Genomic DNA, 21826 nt, shown 5'->3' with positions numbered 1-21826 from the left:
TATGACAGAAAACTGTGGAAACATGCAATTTTTAAAAACTTTAACTCATGCTAACATGCAATCCACCTCCACCACCACCACCACCACCACCACCATCACCACCACCACCACCACCACCACCACCACCGTGATAATTTACTAAAGGGGGGAACTTTTCATACTGAAGGAAAGACGTAATCACCACTTCTCAAAAAAGGCTTATCAACATTATCCCAGGGGGCACTACGTATGAAAGCAGCAAGGTAACTGAGAAGATTTACAACAGAAAATCTCATTGTTAAATGCTACTTTTCTATGTGCTAGCAAATTTTCTAAATAAGTCTTCTGCTCAAAACAATTAAACCATCTCAAAAAAAGCAGGAGAAACTGTTTCACTATTGTATTATGAACACTTTATGCAGATTTAACTGGCTGACAAAATGAACTTACCAAATATTTTAATCATCTATGGCATGAAAATAATAGTAGCTAATAACAGTCTGGCCACACAGAGTCTGATTACAGAACTCCTTACTCACTGCCATAGACACCCCCTCCATATACTATTTAATTCATGCTCCCAGTAGACCTGATGTGTATTTTTAAAAATAGATGTATATAATAACATGGGTATGTCTCAGTTATTTCTAACGTAAGGGTTTTTACCATAATTGATAAGAAAAAAGGGGGATTCTCAGAGGTTTTTATTACTTTATAATGAGAGTGTTGCCTCTAGATACCTGCCTATAAAGTAACTGTACTACAACTGTTTAAGTCTCTATTCTGCCAAATTAATTCTAAATATGGCTTAAGCACTTGAGGATTTTAAGTAATTGTCAATTTTTTTAATCAAGAAAGAAATACATGGCTCATATCCTAAGTTTTCTTAATTAAAAAATGGTATAATAAGACTCATCCTAGAAAAGAAATAATCTCAAGGATGTTAGGTTGTTAAAGATACTCAGTATACTGCAAAGTATGTAGGAAATAGAGATTTTCCTCAAATAATAAATTATTACAATTGTGGCTATAGTACTGTCCTGTGTTCCAGTGACAAACAGTACAGGATCTTCTTTTCAAATTTTTAAAGCCTTGTCTTATACTCATAAAGAGAACGGCCTTTAAAATAAAATGCAAAAGCTACAAACACTCTAGGTATATGAGGCCTTAGATTCCCATGCTAGTATTCCTGATATGTTTATCATTTATATTAGTATTTCTGATATGTTTATCATTTATATTTATCATAATCCAAATATAAACTGATGGCGGGGAAATGAATACTATTAATTTTTCTCATTAAAATCGCTCAGAATTTTTTAAAAAAGTGTTCTAAATACAGCTAAATATGAAAGGCTCGATCTGCCTACATCTCTCCCTGTGGTGATGACCAATCCATGTAGAAAAAGCTCAGCCCTATAACATATTATTTCAAAGTCTCAAATCACAAAGTCACATCAGGATGATACCTGTGTAATGAATCATAGGACCTGTTGTCAAAAACAATCTGATTTTTCCTTGAAGAATCCCGTCTATGAAGGGGAAAAACCATTTAAAGGGGTATACAATAGAACTTTAAAAATTAATTCTCATTATGTTACTGTTTTATAGGTTTTCAGTTATAGCAAACAGAAGAAGAACTAAAGGAGTCCATTAACTTTAAAATAATTGTTTTTCCCAATTAAAAAAAAATTATTTGGAGACTGAATCTAGTTATGTGAGGACACTGTTTACTTGACAATTACAGAGAATTTTAAAAAATCATTATGCAATGGCTACTTTTACAGACTGCAGACATAGTAAAATCTACCTATACAAAGATTCAACAAGTATCAGAACACAACCAAAGACATTTCTATTGGAGTGAATACAAATAAAACTACAGGTTCAAATAAAAATCACTATAGTTTGAAGTATACAAAATTAACTCTTCTCAGGAGGCACATAAAGAACTCTTTTTCCATCTTGAATACAAGATCTGTAAGCTCTTAATAGAAACCACAGGAAGAATTCACAAACTTTCCAATGTTATGTTCCAGTCATGATTTAGAGCATTTTTAACGTCAACACTCTTGCTTTTATTCTGTCTGACATCTTCACTTAATAAACATAGCATAATGCAATATCTCACGTATATTATAGGATATTAATCCATCTTATCACTAACATAATTTTGACATGGATGTTCAGAAGAGAAATGGGTACTTTCAGTACTGTGCAAGAATAAAGTGTGCTTAAATAAAAACAAAAAATGGCCAATATACTTGCTTTCAGAAGGAACGGGGTAAATAATTTAGGAAGAAAAGCAATACAGTTATTAGTCTTTTAAACATATTTTAAAAATCTTTTATGGTTTAAAACTGCTTGCAGTGAAATTTTAAGACATACATATCAGTGGTTGGATCAAATCTATCAAAAGGGATATGAGCGCTCAGGAAAGAATCGGAACGTCTATTTTGGGAAGAGAGAGGAAAACTATCTACCAGAGCTAGAACATCATTACAATACACTACTAGATATAAGAACCCATATTTGACAAAATATTTTTTAAATGGTGATGTTTAGAGCACTTACTTAAACTTCCTTTAGAAGTCTGAAAAATCTCTGAAATAAAATTCTTTCCTTCATTAAATGAACCCACCCACATCAAGGAACACATACATTCCACCTGGAGAAGCTTTTCCATGTCCCTTCTAAGATAGGACTTTTGCCATGAATTTAATTTTAGCTTCAGCCAAGCTCACTACAGAATCCCTATCAATGAGGAAGGGATGAAAGTAGTGACAAAGGACAAATGGCACGTCACAGTTCTGTTCTGATATGCACTTGATAAACCAGGCTTCGTAATGTGCTACGGAAGAAAATCTGCAACAACTACTGGAGATGCATTAGAAGGCCACATCAATTAGGTACGCGAGAACATAAATGTGCAATTTTTCTACTCTACTGAAAAAACATGTTCACCAAAAGCAATTCTGCCATTTTCTCCTAAAATCAAATATATTCATCTTTCAGTCACTTAGAAACTGAAAGCTTCTATACATTCAAAAAAGGCCCAGTTTTCTTTGCGGAGCTTAAATAACTATGTCATCACCAAATCTTCCCACCAACAGAAAGAACCACACAAAAAACAAACCCAAACTTAGATTGAAGCTAACACACAACAGACTTGTGACAATATAAGATCTACTCTTGCATTTTTCTTTATTAGGTTTCTATAATTAGACTCAAGTTTGCTTTTTATGAGGCAAAAATAAGACAAATAGCTCAGAAAGAAAAGGCGAAAAAACTTTTTAGTCTCTAGATACATACCTTTCTCTGGAAAAAATATGAGTCCTTTAAACTGTCTCATAAACCAAGAAAAAGTTTCACCTATGTTTAAAGACCTATGATATAAAGTTAGTTATGATAGTAAAGTATGCCTGGCTAAGAAATACTGAGTTTGCTTGACCATGCATACAAAGCCACTTGTAGAAACACGAATTAACCAGTCTTGTTTCTGAGCATTATCTTTTCTAACTCGATTAATAATCAGAAGTTTCAACTGAAAAATAAATCTTTCTACTTTATAAATTCAAAATTTTAGGTTTTATTTTACTCTCTCTTAAACATTGTAGCTTTTTCTCTCCAGCTGCCTTTCAGTTTAAAACATAAGTTTCTTTCAAAAGTTCAATGTTGTTTATTGACAGGGATAATGGTATTGAGGTTATACAGGAGAATGTCCTGTTTCTTAATAAAAATGCTAAAGTATTCAGGCTGAAGCAGCACAGATTTGCAAACTGCCTTCCACCTATTCAGAGAGAAGAAAGTGTGGATGTGTAGATATGAGTTCAAGCCAATGCTGGCAAAATGTTAATAACTGGTAAATCTAAGTGATGGGTACACGGACGTTTGCTATACTATTCTTTCAACTTTTCTGCAGTTTTGAATTTTTTCAAAATAAAATATTGGGAGGAATAAAGCTATCTTAAAATTTCAGACAACCTGGGTGACAATAATAAGCATAGGGTAGAATTTAGACAATTACTAATAAAAATACAGTGGGGCTTAGTGGTCGTCCAACAGCAGGATTATAGATGTTTTATTTGCTCCTTTGTACAATTTCAGATCTACCATTCGAATATTTTTTACAATAAAAATGCAGATTTCTTTTCAGGTACAATTCTAAAATAAAACTTAGGAAAAAAATTGATACCTGGAAATAACAGGTGACTTGCTGCCATTCATTGTACTTGCTCTTTCCCAAGGTTTTCTTGTCGGTTCTTTAAAAATAAAAGAATGTAAGTTATTAAATATCCTGTATGCTCCCAGAGTTAGGATTCTAAGTTGTACCATTTCAGACCCCAAAATGAGAAGAAATTAATAAGCAAGTATGACAAGTTTCCCTAAGAAGAACTTAGATTGTTAAATCTAAAATACAATGATTTTAAACACCAGATGGTAAGAAGTTTCTCTAATAAAGATAGGATAATAAGATTAAGGGTAAGACAATTTTAATTAATTAGAATGGAATTGTGAAAATTATTTTAAATTAATAAGGATAGTTTAAATTTATAAGAATGGGACAGTATTAACTATACTCTTTTAAACTATTTTTAGTGCCAATGGTAAAACTAATAAAAAGAATCTTTAATGTGTTCATGTACTTCAATAGTTAATCTAAATTCAAACAGTCCTCTTGGGAAAAAATTCAAACTCAAAATATATTTCAGAATCATCCGACTGTATTGTACTTCCTTGACTGTCAAACAACCAATCCAATTCTTGGCACTTAGCAGACAACTCCAGTTAAATAAAGTTCCCTCTGAGCTTTTAGTTGATTGTGCTTTGAACTGTTTTTCTAATCTGGGCTGCCTCGCTGATGCCATCACTGGCCTCACTGGATGACTGGGCGAAATCTGGAGTGGAAGCTTATCATGGAAGGATGAATCTGGGCCGCATGAGAATCAAGTCTACATTACAAGTTGCACAGAGTATTAGCTAAAAGAACTGGTCTGAGTTCCAAGGTAGCCCCTCAACTGGCCTATGCACATTCTTACTGAGGTAGCTTGTCCTCTTTTCAAACTGCACATATGCAAAACTAAACTTAAACTCTCAACTCAAACTCTGAAACACTGCTTTTGTTCTGGATTTCTGTTGCATTCAGTCACCTAGGTGTGAAACAAAGTCATCTTTCATCTTGCTTTACTCCCTGTCAATCAATCAATGGTTACTCCTTCATCTGTATTCTAACAGCTAACACACTCTCTCACTGACCACCACAGAGTGAGCCAGGGGACATCAGATAATCAGATGAGGAGGTCCACGACAGACAGAACCAGAAACACATCCAAGAGACATCTGCCAGAGGAGGGGAAAAGAGGGAAATCCTGAAGGACAACTGGACAGGCAGAGAATAGCCATTAGGACACTGTCACTAAAGAAGAGGCAGGCAAAGAGATGAAGAAATAATTCCAACATAAGACGTAGCAATTGCTACCATTTAACAGTTGGCTGACGTCCTTTCTCAATCAGCCAAACCAGAACTATCCTTTCATCTTCAGAGAGTGCATGTGGTTTTGCGGAAGAGCAGTTCAGTTTGGCTCTGCAGATAGTGAGGCCGTGTTCTCTCCGAGGGGGCTCCAGGTTGGTTTCAGGAGGAAGGACAGAGGCTGGGTTGCCTTCATTGGGTCTTTGGAAACACACCAAATCCTTACTGGCACCAGTTTCCCTATCTTGGTCCTCCCTGATTTCTACATCACTCTGCTTACAACTGCAATTTTAATGTTCCCAGAACAGTTTCAGTTGATTGTCAACTCAATTCTTTGCAGGATGAAGTCTAAACTCCTGATCTTCTCATAAAAAGCTTTGAACATTTTACTTCTAACTTGCTTTTCCAAACTTTCTCCCCCAATACGCCTCAAAAAGAACCCTCCATCCTAGTCAGGCAAGTCTACCTGATATTTCCTAGTCTCTTCCAGCTCCAATTCCCATCTTTGCCCATGACGTACCCACTTCCTGAAACAGCACCCCTTCCTCTACTTTCAGCTAAGGTAAATAAATACTCTTTAAGGCAGGGTAAAATGTCATTTTTTTCCCTACAAAGACGACCCAGGTGATTCCAAACTATACAATCTCCTCCCTCTTTGACACATTATTTAATAATTCAACATGTGGTTGCAAAAGATGAACTTTTCACTTGTGTGTATCTCATCATCCCAGCTGAACCATGGATTTCTTGCGCTTAGGGTGACTTTATCTTTCACTTCTTTTTGGTCTGTCAAGTGTCTGACACGTGGCAATTAGGGGGAAAAATTTTTTTTTTGACTGAAACAAGTGAAAAAAAAAGAAGCCTCCAGACCTTCTGAATGAACCTTAATTTTATAAACATGGCACACATATGCAAACATACACACAAAAACACACGCAAAATCCATGCTTCAGTTTTCATATTTTAAATAAGGGGATATATATTAGATAAGGAGTTCTTAACTGGAGTCCATAGATAACTCTCAGGGAATTCACGAATATTTTGCAATGGTGACAAATTTTGTATAAAAATATGATTTTTCCCTCCCTGGGAGAGGGTCCATAGCTCTTTTCAAATTCTAAAAGTTTGTGACCCCAAATTATAGTTGAATTCTAAAACATCTATGGTTTTAATAACAGCATGCATTTTGATTTTGGCTTTGAATTTTTAATGAAGATAACATAAACTGATTTGAGTCCTATTCAGAGGAAAACTTATTCACAGTCACAATATAAATTATAATACAGCAATCAGACCGCTGAAGAGTCACTATTCAATAATGAGAATGAGTGGTTACAGACAATTTCCTATAATGGATTCTTATGGCTCATTCTAAATATTAATTCATCAAACTCATCAAATTTACTTATGTCACTTCATTCCAAATTAGGTAAGGAGATGAATCGACAGTCTAATGCTTAGCCTTTAGTCAAATACGAAGAAATGACATGTACACTGTAACAATCTCATATTCTAAATATGGATATAGTCATCATTAAGTACCTCCAGTGAAATGTATTTTGTTAATATTCTAAGTAATATATTCTATGCCCAAGACTTCTCAATGTCAGAAATTTTACTGAATTCAAGAACATTTCCCAAAAGTTTTACGGAGATTTATTTCTATTATTTTTTTAATTGAAGTATATAGTTGATTTATAATATTGTGTTAGTTTCAGGTGTACAGCAGTGACTCGGCTATATACACACAGATATATTCTTTTCCATTATAGATTATTACAATATAGTTCCCTGTGCTATATAGTAAATCCTTGTTGTTTAAAATTTTTTCAGCCTTACAAATTAGAAGCTTTATTTCCTTGATTATCAATATTATGCAAATGAATGGCTAAAATGACGATTCAATGGGAGAATGTTTTGAGATAGACTTCAATGCTAGCTACATGCTCACATAATCCTTACCTTTAAGAATCAATGACTAAAAATATTTCCCTTTCATATGGATAACATATTTTTCCTTGTTTAAGTGAATAACTTCAAGTCATTAACAATAATATACACAGAATGTGCAAAAATCATGATTTTCAGAGAAAGAGTCATCAGAAAAAACCTTTGGATTTTAATAGATCTCCCAATATCGGAAAGAAATTAACAGCTGCTTCTGGGGTCACAAAAGGTAGAGGAAAAAGTCAGTGCTCTCAAATGTGAACAAAGAACTTGAAAGTTTAGTAACTAAGCAGTCGCTTTACCCAAACATGGGGAAATGGGGAATTTTTAATTGAGGAGTGTTGATACTTACAGAAAGTTCATAAAGATTAAAATATATCTCGAACTTACCAGGTGTACTCGTTGAAGAGGCCTTAGAACTTACAGGCTCTGAATCTTCCTAAATATACAGAAATACATATTAATAATACCACATCTTCTAGAAACCTGTTGTAGACATTTGGTGTTTCATACTTTCTGCCATTTCCCACTTTTCCCTTCATCAATCTTTTCTCCCTTCTACACTAGTTTAGACCTTTTCTTATCCTAGCACCTCCACCCCTGTTCCCACCCCCTGCAGCTCCCCATGGCTCCTTCCCTCACGCATCCTCATTGAGAGCTGTGCTCGCCAGCTCTTAAGCCAGATACGAGAGAGAGATTTGAATGGCATCAAAGAAGGCCAAATGCAGCAGGGAAAACAATTATACTGTTAAACACTAATATATAAAACAAATAAAGCAGAGTCTGCCCTCCTGTACTAGAGAGCAGGGCACAGCTAATAACCACAGGGCTCCTAGGGGAAACATTTGAAAACCGTGATTTAGTCTAATTCCTTCATTTTAAATGCAAGGAAACTGGACGTCCCTGGTGATGTAATGGTTAAGAAACCGCCTGCTAATGCAGGGGACAGAGATTCGAGCCCTGGCTGGGGAAGATCCCACATGCCGCGGAGCAACTAAGCCCGTGTGCCACAACTACTGAGCCTGCGATCTAGAGCCCGCGAGCCGCAACTACTGAAGCCCATGCGCCTACAGCCCGTGCTCCGCAACAAGGGAAGCCACCACAATGAGAAGCCTGCACACCGCAACGAAGAGTAGCCCCCGCTCGCCGCAACTAACTAGAGAAAGCTCACGCGCAGCAACGAAGACCCAACGCAGCCAAAAATAAATAATAAAATAAATAAATAAATTTATAAATGTAAGGAAACTGAGACTTTAAGAGATTTAAAAAACCTAGTAAAAGGTCATTCACTCCTTCAATGGTAGGCTTGGGTACAGAATTAAACTCTAAAGGTGAGAATTTCAGTGCTTTTCCCCCAACTCCACACATTCAACCCATTTTACTAAGTAAGAATGCCATTAAAAATTTATAAATAATACCATTTTTAGTATCTGAAGAGTTAAAAAGAAACAACTGTTAGTTGAAATTAATTAAGTTCAAACTAATCTTTGACACAATTTCCTGAATGAGCTATACTTGAATTTCACATTTCCAGGTGTAGCAGACTATTTTTATTTTTACTTATTTATTTTTTGCCTGCACCACGCAGCATGTGGGATCTTAGTTCCTTAACCAGGGATCGAACCCGTGGCCCTGCAGTAGAAGCGCAAAGTCTTAACCACTAGACCGCCAGAGAAGTCTCCATGTAGTAGGCTATTTTTATTAACTTACATTTTTGTCCTCTTTCTGTTCTGTTTCTATTGTTGATCCCTTTTCAGCAATTCTTCTCCTAGAAAGAAGGTAAATCAATTTTTTAAAAAAAAAAATCAGGTAACTTAGTGTAAAATTATGCCAAAAGGGAAGAACTGCATCTAGTTAAATTATACTTAGAATAAAAGTAACAAAATCCTCTCAATTCTGGACACATCCATATAATTTCTCACTCACCTCCTGGCCAGCAGGGCACTCATTTCTTCCATTAAACCACTGCCCCCTAATGGAAGGGGTCCATTTCCACGACCCGTATCTGTTTTAGATGAGGCCGAATTCACACCAATGTTCCCTCCGCTTGGGAAAGAGGCATCCTCCACCTTAATGAGAATATACATACATAATAAACTCCTATGTGGGACAATCCTACGTTTATTAATATATTACATTCAAAACAGAAGGATGTATCAGCATTCATTTCAATAAAAACACCTAGATATTGTTTTTTAAACTTGAAGGACCAATGGAGTAATTTTATGTATCAGTGAAGTTTTATCAAAGCTAACATCACCAATAATGGGATAAAATGCTATCACATGTCCCCTTGTGTAATACATTGAAAAGGACCTATTACGTTGGTAGTAAAAAATGTAAAACCTGCCCCCCAAAATGCATAACTCGAATCAAATCTTAGGAAAATATCAGATAAACCAAACTGAAGGATGATCTACAAAATAATTATATTGTTGTCCTCAAAATTGTCAATATCATGAAAGAGGAGATTGAGGAAATACTACAGATTAAAAGTAAAGAGACATTACAACAAACTATAACAGGTGATGGAGTAGAAAAAGAAGTGCCATAAAAGACACTATTGGACAACAGATGAAACTTGCATAGATTTGTATCAATTGAATTTCCTGATTTTGATAATCATGCTGTGGTCATGTAGGTGAATATCCTTGTTCTTACAAAATACAGAGGTAAGTATTTAGGGAAATGGGGCAAGGTGTCTCTGATTTATTCTCAATTCAGACAAAAAGAGAGTGTGTGTGTCTGTTTATACAGAAGGAAACATACACAAAGAATAATAAAGCAAATGTGGTAAAATGTTAAGTGGTGAATGTTACAGAAACTGTGATTCTTGCAACTTTAATTAAGTTTAAGTTATTTCACATGTTTTTTAGTCGATGAAGTTAATAACATAGGGTTCATAAAATCAGAATACAATAAATTCGATGTTTTAGATACTGAGACAGAATAAGACATGACGTAAAAAATACAATTAATTAGGAGATGCATTTACCCGTGACACTTTTCGAAGTTTTGCTCCAGCAATTGCAGCTGCAAGTCCAGTTAAAGGGCGATTGTCTTCAGACATGGATCCCGAAAAAAATCCAGATGCAGGGAGGGGAGGAGCAGGAGGAGGGGGGGGAGGAGGGGGTACTTGATTAGGAAGAGGCGGCGGAGGAGGCGGAGGCGGGGGCCCTGAGGACGGAAGTGGAGGGGGTGGAGGGGGTCCTGGGGGAGGAGGAAGTCCGGCTGACGCCTGGGCAGGACCTGGCGGGAGTGGAGGAGGGGGTGGAGGTGCAGGTGGTCCCAAGACAATGCCTGAGAGAAAGAAATGTTAAGACCATCAACAACAGAGCTAAATGACACTATCTTAGGAGGAAAAGCATGTAGAATGACATGCTAAATTAACTTGAACATTTAGTACAAATTAATGTGTTCAATTTATCATAATATTTAAAGTCCAAATCAGTATTAAAAACATACTAACAATTACGGCCAAAGTGTATAACTACTCCCTTTACTGTTAGAGCTTTATTAATAGAACTTTGCAACAGATCATCTAAATTAGTTTTTTTTTTTTTTCTTTGCTCACGGGCATTTGGTAAATAAAATAAATGCTTATAAAATGTGGGACAGAGGCAGCATCCCTAAAAAGACAAATGAATGTATAGGATGGCACAGTTAGTGCTGCTGTTCAAAATAACAGACCAAAATAATCTGGGTAAACCTTAAGAGTTGAGACAATAAATTCTACAACAGTGAAAGCATATAGTTACTTGCTTTCCAAAGTGACTGAATCGAGAACATGAAAGAAGGGTGGGTCCCAGGCTTCAATATCTCAAAAATATTCCACATTTAAAAGCAATGTATAAAGAGAATTGAGAATCGTTGAAGTAAAGGAATCTACTAGAACAAAGTAAAACCTCAAAACAACTATCAGAAATAATGAGGAGACACAGAATTTGAAGTACAGAAGACAGGGGTTAAGAGAGAAATGTCCAGATCTTGTAAAATCACAAAGGAGTGGACAAGAACAGGAACCAGGAGACTGACCCTGTAGGTCCTCCCCCTTCCTTAAGGCTTAAAGGGGTATTTTAGGACAAATAAAATGGTATTTGCAAACTGGGTGGTAAGTTTTTTGAAACTGCTAACTTTGAACAGTTACACAAGCTGGAATCATAAATTGCTGGAAGAATATAGTGATGGGCTGCATGAGGGGTCATCAGAGCTCTGAGGATACAGGAGGTCGGCCTTTGGACGCTGTCAGGCTAACTGTGTCTCTCTTGTTCCAGAATCACTTTCACAATGATACGGAACTGCACCTACTAGAGCTGTGACTCAACCTTTAAGCAAATTCAGTAAGTCAACATGAAAAATATACACACAGCAATAACGAGCCCTTAAGAACTAAGATTTCTTTTTTAAATAAATGTTTCAAATCCAGACTAGAACACCGTTCCTTTGTAAGTACAAATTTGTTGTCATATTCCTTCCTGTAATCCTCCCTAAATCCTATTGTAAAAGGGAGCGGGTTAAGTACCTTCTTACTTACTTATAGAACAAGGTCCTTCTCTGCTTACAAATAATCCATACTTAGATTACATCCCCCCTCCCCTGTCACTGTGACAGCAAAGTTCAGGCGTGGGGAGTGGGGGGATAACTGTAGAGGATGCTATCCTCTCCCAACTATCCCTTCAGCCTGCTACTTCTTGGAATTTTGGACCATGGAACCCTTTGGGGCACATATCAAGCCTGCCATCCTCTCCACCCTTTGTGCAAAGTTGGGCTGCTCCCCAGGGCTTAGGGTGGCACCCATCCATGGAAGTCTGATATGAGAATCCCAATACGTACAGGACAGGCCAAAACGAAATAGGGTCCAAGATCAGAACTGTCCCAGAGGAGACTCCTGGATGACAGATCTAACGACTACAGCTGGGCACTAAATATAATCTCTATGTTTCCCAGAAATTAAAGGAAGACAAGTTTGATTATATCAATATATTTATTGTGTGGATTAATGTATCAAGTAATGTTTTCCTAGTGAAAATGAAAAGAAACATACAGAAGCCCTTAAATACTGAATAACACTCTGACTATGACACTGCAGAAGATATCCAAATCTAGTTCAATATGGAAATCCCTCATACTGATCCTCCAAATGCAATTAATCCAACAGAAAAGAACCCACCTTCGCCTTTTTCAAAAACCATCCTCCCCATTCTTCTAGGCAATTAAAGCTGTGGATGTGTAACATTTCCAAGTGATTAGCTGTTAGTCGCAATAACGGAAGCCTTACCCTGCTGGGCTGGAGTCTCGGCCGGCTGAGAGGCTGCCTGCAAGCCTGGCTCAGAAGCAGAGGAGTCTCCCAGCACAGAGGTTAGAGGAGTCTCCACAGAGGCAGGGGCAGCTGCAGAGGGAGAAGGGAGAACACTAGGCTTGGATGAGGGAGTTGAGGCAACAGGGGTGCTGGGAGGAGGAGAGGCTTGAGATCCACAGTGTGAGAGTGGTGCGAGGGAAGGCGGTGGCAGCGCAGCTGGCCCTGAGGTAGGCGGTGGAGACACTGGACACGTGACAGAGTCGAGCAGCCCGCTGGGGGCCGCTGGTGATGGAGGCCTCTGGGGCACAGGAGAAGAAACACAACCGGGGAGGACAGGCCTTGGACCAGTAGCTCTGCCTGGGGGGCTGCTAATCATTACTGGAGGAGACGGAGGGAGGGGCGAGAAACTGGAAGTAGACCAGGCACAGGGCTTCGTAGCTGGAGGTTGAGGAGAGGGTGTGTTCACAGGAGAAGAAGGTCGAGAGTTTTTGTTCAGAGGACGAGGAGCTGTAGCATAATGGGGAAGAACAGGGTGGAAGGCTGAACCTAGAGATGTTGCAAAACGTGTCGCGGGGTGTCGAAGTGGTGGTGTAGGGGGTGTGGAAGTGGGTGGCAAAGCAGTCACTACAGCGTAATCAGGAGTGGCCTCTGACACTGGAGCTGAGATGACTTTAGCATATGATGGAGGAGGTGCTGAAGGAGGCTGGCAACTGGCATACTCAGGAAGTGGAGCATGATACAGGGAGCTGTCGGAGGATGGAGCTGGACAGAGGTGGAAAGCAGCGGCGAAAGACAGGATAAAAAAGGAGAGAGAAAAAGGGAGCTAGTAAAGCCACAAAACCAGCATTCAGACAAAATGTACAAATGTAGACTACAGTTAGTACCAGAGAATAAGCACATGGGCAAATAACTAATTTCACTCCAAAATGTCTTAACTTATAAATACATTCTAAGATCCAAAAGAGGACAAGTTTTCTTTTACTCTAACAAGTTGACTGACAAATTAAACTGATTAGCTTATTCTTTACAAGAAAAATATCGTAGTCTTAATTTTCATTATTTCGTCCACTAAAAGGACATTAACATTACATGAATAAGACCACAAAGAAGAGTAAGCTTAGTTGTTTTTTTTTTAAATAATAAAGAGAGAAACTAGCAAAAAGTTTATCGTAAAGGGCTAGAAACCCCCAAATCCAATGTTTATTTGTGGAAAAGTTTTGTTTTGTTGGCTATAACTCCAGAAAACAATTAGGCAATCAAAAGCAAATGAATGAACTCGAACAACAAACCCATCAACCAGTATTTAATCGACCCATGTTGAAACTTTAGATATAGGCCATATGGAATAAAATAATAATTCTTAAATCCTATAATAAATGTTAATTTTAATGAATGTCAAAATACCTCAAATTTTCAGTCATATCTTAACCCTTATGTCTTTCAATAAAATTCCATCAGATTTAGTAATTTTTACTAATTTTTCACAATACTTGCATATATTTAAATTACTAGTTAGCTCTAGAGAGGATACTTTTTAACCTACTGTTTTTAATTCCTCCTTCAAAAACTTCAGAATACAATCAAATTTCTGGAATGCTACGGTATTCAAGACAATTTAAGCACTCTCAGAAGGGAAATATATTCCAAATTCATCTAATATAAAAATTTCCCATAAAAACACACTTACACTTTATAGCCAATTTATAGGGAGTTCGAAGAATTAGAATGCCAGAATAAAAATTTCCTGGAGCTTTCTTTAAGTCTCCAAGCAATAAAAGCAATAGAAATAAAAAAAGAAAATGTTAAAGCAGCAATAGCCACGTATTTGTTCTAATTTCAAATCGTATTGCTTAATCCCAAGCACCTCAAATGTGAAATATTCTTTCTAATACACGAATACACAAAATGCCACTGCCATCCAAGCTCAGACATCAGGAACACGGAACAATCGGTCAACTTCTTACCGGCATTTGCCATTCTTCGCTCTCGCTCCCATTCCAGCTGCTCCCTTTCTAGCTGCTCTTGCCGCTCTCGTTCTTGCCTTTCCCGGTCCAGCCTCTCCAGCCTCTCCCGCTCTTGTCTCTCCCGTTCCAGGCGATCCTGACGTTCCCTTTCTTGTCTCTCTCTCTCCAGCTGCTCCTGTTCTAGTCGCTCCCTCTCCAGCCTTTCCCTTTCTAACCTCTCCCGCTCCAATCTCTCCCTTTCCATTCTTTCTCTCTCCAGCCTTTCCCGCTCCAGCTCCTTTTGTCGTTGCTGTTCTTGTAGTTGCCTGAAATTAAGAAATGAAAAATATGCAACTGTGGCTACTCACCATTAAAAACCCACTCTTTTCACAATGAACCTATGAGAACCTTAGTTCTGATTTAAATACAAAGCAGTGTAGACCATGCAATCAACATCTCTCCACGTGAAGAAAGACTACGTTAGATAGAGACGGCTTATGTTTCATACGAATGAAAATAATTTCTATTATTAGGATCATTTTGGGCTGCTTCAGCACATTACACTAATGTCTCATTTTATTCTGTACTTTTCATGAATAAAGTGCTGCAAACAAATGAATAACTGAACATACCACTTTAATGACCAAGACATTATTTCAATCATTTAATGGAAATATCTCTAAATGGTAACTACCTCCCTAAAACATCAAATTTTTACTGTATAAATTATATTTTATCATTTTAGAAAATGCAATGGCTAGTCACAGCACTAGCTCAATAAATGTTTGGTGAATGGAAAAGAAAAACAGACCTAAGAAGAAATAAACTTTAAATCATATTAAGTCTCATATCCAGAGGTCAGTATAATTAACATTTTGGCATTCATACTTCCAGACTTTTCCACATGTAAAAATATGCATATAAACCTTAAAAACAAAATAAATTAGAATATGTCCCTACCACTCTGAAATCTGTTTTCTTCTCTCCCACTTAATATATTATAAAAGGTATTCTAAGGCACTAAGTACAGTTTTGCACCTTTACTTTTCATAACTGAGTAGTATTCCATTGTTTAGGTGTCCATAGTTTAAGCAGTCTCCTATGGTACTACGTAAGTTTGCCTAATACTATTACTGATACTACAATAAACATTTATCTTCATGTATCTTTGAACCGTTTTCTACCTGCTTCTTAAGGATCATCACCGGAGGCACAGATTTGCTAAATGAAAAGATACAAATATCAACATTTCTGACACACGGTTCCAAACTGTCTTCAGGAACAGAAGCCCAACAGTATATGAGAACGCCCACTTTCCTTTCCCCTCACTAATACTGAACACCATCATTGCTTTTAATCTTTGCTAATATGACTGATATCATATAACAATTTTCATTTATTTGATTACTTCTGAGGTTAAGTACTTTGCAATCTGTTTACTGATTTTTGTGTTAGTATTAAGCGCACATGTTCTTTGACCAGTTTTCTCTTGGGATAGTTAATATTCCATATTCATTTGAAAGAGTTCTTTTCTATATTAAAGATAATAACCCTTTGTCACATGTTAGTCATATGCATTAACTTTTCTTACTTTTTTTATGTCTTTGATTTTTAAAGTTTTGTTTTGTAATATGGCTTTTAATTTTACCTAGAAAATCTAGTAATATCATTCCTTTATGTGATCTGCTTTTGATATCCTTCTTAGGCAGTCCTGTCCCACAGCAAGATTATATAATTATCACCACTTTCTTTTCATACTTTTATTTTTTACAATAAAATCCTTAGTTCATATGAAACTCATCTTGGGCTTGACATGTGAAGTAGTGACCTACATCACAGCACCTTTTATCGAATAGTTTATAGACTTAATTTAAGATGCCACCTTTACATGTGTTGACTGTTACTGAAGTTCCAGAATGTTTTGGAGCATAGATCTATTTGTCTGGCGTGGCACCAGTATCTTGATGCTTTGATATCTGATGTATACTTTAATATTTAGTAGGGTGAAGCCATCCTCATTACTCTTCTTTTTGAGTTTTTCTAGGTGATTCTCAGATATTTAACTCTTTCTAGGTAAATTTTAGTATCACTTTGTTAAATTTACCCTTTCTGCCAAGACCTATGCTCTCAATTCTATTAACGTTTCATTAAATTTGAAGATCAGCTAGAAAAACATTCACATCTTTTTATCTTCTTATCTAAGAAAGTATAGAATGTCTCAGTATTTACTCAGATTTAAAGATCTTCTTCAACTCTAGGACTTCAAATGATGACTACAAAAATCTCTTTGCGGTTATATTACAAACCTGCAGAAGCCTCCTGGATGTGGCTCTATAACAGTTTGCTTTTTACCTTTCATATATAACGTCACAGAGCATGAAAATGTCTCCAAGTATCCACCTGGACTTAAACAATTATCTTGCTATAAAAATTAACTTGTCCTGGGGACTTCCCTGGTGGCGCAGTGGTTTAGAATCCACCTGCCAATGCAGGGGACACGGGTTCGAGCCCTGGTCCGGGAAGATCCCACATGCTGCGGAGCAACTAAGCCCGTGTGCCACAACTACTGAGCCTGTACTTTAGAGCCTGCGTGCCACAACTGCTGAGGCGCGCACGCCTAGAGCCTGTGCTCCACCAGAGAAGCCACTGCAATGAGAGGCCAGCACACCGCAAAGAAGAGTAGCCCCCGCTCAATGCAACTAGAGAAAGCCCGTGCACAGCAACGAAGACCCAATGCAGCCAATAAATAAATTAATTAATTAAAAAAAATTAACTCGCCCTAAGATTTAAAAAAAGTTACACTCATCTTACGCATAAAGTATTTCACAGCATTGTGGGGAAGATTAAATGAGATAATACCGCGACAGCTCTTTACTAAGTACCTGAAGCATAGGAACTCAATAAATGTGAGCTATAGTAATATTTATTTGGAGGTTTCAAACTGAGACTTTCCCTGGACTGGCTAATAAACTGGCTGGATTCTGACTGGAGGCTGAGCTTCATGACAGAATGCGCGTGCTGCCCTTTGCTCCTCCCAACACTACCAAAAAGCCAGTAAGACCTTTCCAGAAATCCCTCCCCTTCATGGTTCCTGAACTGACTATAAAACAAAGGAGAAGCCCAATCCCACTCCTGGGACAACAACACAAAGCTTCTCTCTGGTCAGATCATCGTACTTCATCAGTGCAATAGGAAAACAGAAGACACCTATGGTAGTGCTGATTATGGGCTGGCCACAAAGTTCGCTCGGGTTTTTCTGTAAGATGTTACCGAAAAACCCAAATGAACTTTTTGGCCAACCCAACAGTTGCTTAAAATACTGACAACTAAATAATAAAATCTGGTTTTTACGGTACGGTACTGACTTCATTATACCATTTGATAAATTAGGGGTCAAAGTTTCTGAGGGATAACAATATCACTGTAGGGATGAGGGCAAGAAATTAGGTATGTTCAGAAGAATGTTTTTAATAATAAACTAGACAAAGTTATTATTATTGAATAACCTGCATCTAATGAATAAACTCAGCTAGGGCTTATATTACATTTGAAATATACAACATGCATCAAAAAATAAGAGCACGTGAAATGTGATAATACTCTAAGCAATCTCTCGGGTCCAGAAGACAAAAGATATACCCATATTATTCTAATTAGAATATATTTGAAAACAGAAGCTAAGGGAAAGTATTTAACTTTTAATGTAGCTGCACCAAGATCTATGATTAAAAAATCCAATTTATTAGGTCCTGTTACATTCCTGTGCCACCTCTTTCATTTTATTTTATCAAAATAATACAAGCCCACAGTTTTTAAGTTTGTAAGAAAAAATTAGCAGCTCACTGTTCCAACCCTCCCACCCCAGTTTCCAACATATCAGAGATAATTACTATCAATTCTTTTGGCTGTTCCTTTAGATATGTCAATTCTTTTGATTATTTTAACTTTATACATGTCTACTGGCTTTTAAGACATCTCTTGTAACTCCCTCACCACACACAGGCTTTTCCCAATATAGTCATGGGAGAATACTGATTTCTAGTTAAATCAACATTCAGAGTTTACATTATTAATATGATAATGTAAACACTGTTCACAGCTGAACCACACAGTACTCCAAGTTCTTCGTTTTTTTACCCCCAAGTTAATGGCTGCTTCTCTAGACCATATAATGCTTTTAACACAAAAAGTAAGCTTAAAGCACAAGTAGAAGGCCAGGTACGAGTAAAGTGAATCTGAAAGAATTATTAAATAACGGCATTTACAACTAGGGTGTCCTGACTTAAAAGATTGTTCCACACGTCATAATATTCTGGGTTTTCAGTCTATAAATAAAAGAGTATCTACTGATGTAGGGAAAGAGCACAGTGCCAGAGAGATCTCCCAAGTTCACTGATAGATGATTGAAGTAGGCAGTTCATACAGCTGTAGGAGAGTCTGATGACTGTGTATTTTCTTGATTTGAAAGTAAGAAAGATGCAAGAAAGGAAACTGTTCAAAGCCTCTATCTAATTTTTAGCCTGTTTACTAAAAAGCAGCACATCTAAACATATTTCCCAAAGTTGTGTGTCAAACAGAAAATCTCAGGCTTACAAATCTTTAGTGGAATGAATAATTCCACCTAAATTGGATGGTATATATAAATCTTCTGACTTTCATGTTTTGACTTCTAAAGCAAGACATCTGTATATCTTTTTAGGGGGACAGTTTCCAAATGTATAAATTCTGCTTTTCTTAGAACACCACTGCCAACTCACATACTGGAAATGCACATGACTAGAGTTCTGTCTACAAATGACTGTTTTCATCTGAAGATTTTTTCAAAGTACAAGGGCCCTAATTCTGCATTATGGAAAAATTCTGGAAGACTAATTTTTCTTTTAAGTTAGGATATGCATTTTACAATAATTTGAAACTTTCTGAGAAAACATTTTTTTTCAGAAAACAATATAGTGCAAATGACTAATATCATAGCAACCAAGAGCATTTAAAAAATATCAGGAAAAATTCTTCCCACCACCAAAATACCTATTGAATTTCTCACCCAAAAGAGCTATCCCCCAAATGCAAAGAGATGCACGAAGCACCAGCCAACGAGATTAATAGCTTTTTTATATATTTGAACACATATTTAGTTTATCTTAACTCAAAGGCTTACTTTTCTTAAAGCAAGCAAAACCTGTATAACAAAAATTTGAAACACATTTCATTCAGCCTTATGTATAACAAAAAAATAGTGTTAGGTAAATGAAGAGTGATTTACATTTGACATAACGAAGTAGGAGGGCAGATTAGGAAAAATGTTCCGGGCTGATAACATTTAGTAACACTAATGCTACCGACATCTGTCAGAAAATAAAACTGCATAAATAAAATGTGGGCATTTCACTTCTCTATCAGCAAACAAACGAAAAATGGATAAAACTAAACAAGATAATTAAGTTTTAATATTACAAAGCTCCTGAGGCAAGAGACAATACTTACAAGAGAAGGCGGTCAACTCTTGGTCCATCCTGCCTCTGCAGGCTAATCGGAGGGCTGTACATTCTCATTGTTCCAACTCCCTGCTTCTGTGCTGGGGTTATTATTCCCCTTTTATAACTTTCAGGCAATAGTGGTGATTTGCAAACTATTTATAGATAGTAACTACATTAAGTTCCATGTTGAGACTGACACAGGACTGACTCATGTTTCTTAGAATATGTTTTTTCATCACAGTCAGCCAAGGAAGCCAAATTAATATGAGTAAGAACCAAAAACTGATATTAACAAATACTACACAACATATGAATAGAAAACTAAACTACACTATCACTGTATTACTATAGTAAAAGTATTGGACTAATGAGATTTAACATTTAAAGTAAACATTTGTTTTATCAACTCAATTTTATCCTCATTAAAATTTAAACTTGTAAAATACATACACAGTTTAAAAGGTCAAAGAGTGTTACAAAGTTTATAACAAAACACTAATCCTCTTCTCAACCCTTACCACTTCTGATTTCTTTCCCCAGAAGCAACTACTTTCAACACTTTGATACTTATCTCACGTTTCTAACTAAATACATTCATCTGTTTAGAACTAATACTTCTTAGTCTTTCAGATTCAGAAGTTATCTACTGACTTCATACTACACAAATGAGTTAATTCCTATACCCTCTAACACCCTAAAATCTTTCCTTCTTCATTCTCCCAATAAAATCATGACAGTACTTTGGATACATCAGCATCCATCTAACTTACTCACGGCTGACAGTATTTACTTTCCAGAACAATCCCTTTCTTAACCCTGGTGTTACAAATGGCTACCTTTTACATTTGATTCTTTTTCTCTATACCGACCCCTAACTCTCCATCAGAACTGTAAATCCTCTCAATAGGGTCAAGTATATCAGGTGATCTATTTTTTGTTTGCTTATTTTCTTTCCCCCCAGAAAGAAACTTTTGGTCCATCCTGCCTCTGAAGGTTAACTGTAGGGCTATACACTTTCAACGCACCAACTCCCCGCTTCGGTGCTGGGATTATTATTCCCCTTGTATAACTTTCAGACCTGCTGGGTCCCTAGGTTTTGCTTTCGCCTCAGTCAAGCCGGGAATTCCTTTATCTCTTTCCTACACTGGATTCCTTGTTTCCTGGCTCCTCCCATGGTATCATCATTCTTGGTTTACTCTCTCATTTTAATAGAATACATCTTCCAGTAGCTTCCTAGGAAACTGTGCGGAGGAAATTTTAGATTGGAAGTAACTTCTCAGGAATTTGAAGCTCCCCCCACTTTTAAAATCTTCTAATATTCTAAAATCCCAGTGATATGCCTTGGTGGTAGATCTTTTTATGTTTTCCTACTTACTGGGCTGGACACTTGGTGAATCTTTTCAATCTGGACCAGGGGACCTGGCACACTACAGTCCATGGCCCAAATCTGGCCACACCCATCATTTCCGCATTGTCTATGGCAAAGCTACAAAGGAAGAGCTGAACAAATGTCACAGAGACCTCGTGGCCCACAAAGTCTAAGACCTTTACCGTCTGGCCCTTTTCAGAAAAAGTCGGCACCCCTGACCACAATCAAGTCACTGAGTTCCAGGAAATTTTCTTATTTATTTGCAGATCCCGTTTCCTCACATTTTTGTTTTGTTCCCCTAAAATTCCTCATATTTAGATGTTGGACCTCCTAATCTGATCT

The 21826-nt window shown here is 37.0% G+C and overlaps 1 protein-coding gene across 12 annotated transcripts in view; it reads right to left on the bottom strand.

Moving 5' to 3' along the window:
- The window catches only part of ENAH (ENAH actin regulator), a 157723-nt gene that overhangs the window by 10859 nt on the left and 125038 nt on the right, over positions 1–21826 (bottom strand). For 3 of the 12 annotated variants that reach the window (XM_059997622.1, XM_059997605.1, XM_059997614.1), the window contains 7 exons: positions 14660–14964; positions 12675–13457; positions 10392–10696; positions 9323–9465; positions 9107–9164; positions 7787–7835; positions 4175–4241 (listed from right to left, as the gene is read on the bottom strand). In XM_059997622.1, coding sequence (XP_059853605.1) covers positions 4175–4241; positions 7787–7835; positions 9107–9164; positions 9323–9465; positions 10392–10696; positions 12675–13457; positions 14660–14964 — 1710 coding nt within the window. Of the gene's footprint in view, positions 1–1448; positions 1512–4174; positions 4242–7786; positions 7836–9106; positions 9165–9322; positions 9466–10391; positions 10697–12674; positions 13458–14659; positions 14965–21826 lie in introns of all 12 variants that reach the window. The other 9 variants (XM_059997586.1, XM_059997596.1, XM_059997628.1 and 6 more) reach the window with 5 other exon arrangements.

This window comes from Delphinus delphis, chromosome 1 (assembly GCF_949987515.2).
Source record: "Delphinus delphis chromosome 1, mDelDel1.2, whole genome shotgun sequence".
Classification (NCBI taxonomy): Eukaryota; Metazoa; Chordata; class Mammalia; order Artiodactyla; family Delphinidae; genus Delphinus; species Delphinus delphis.
The sequence above is the reverse complement of the archived record's forward strand: the minus strand, read 5'-3'. Positions and strand labels throughout refer to the sequence as shown.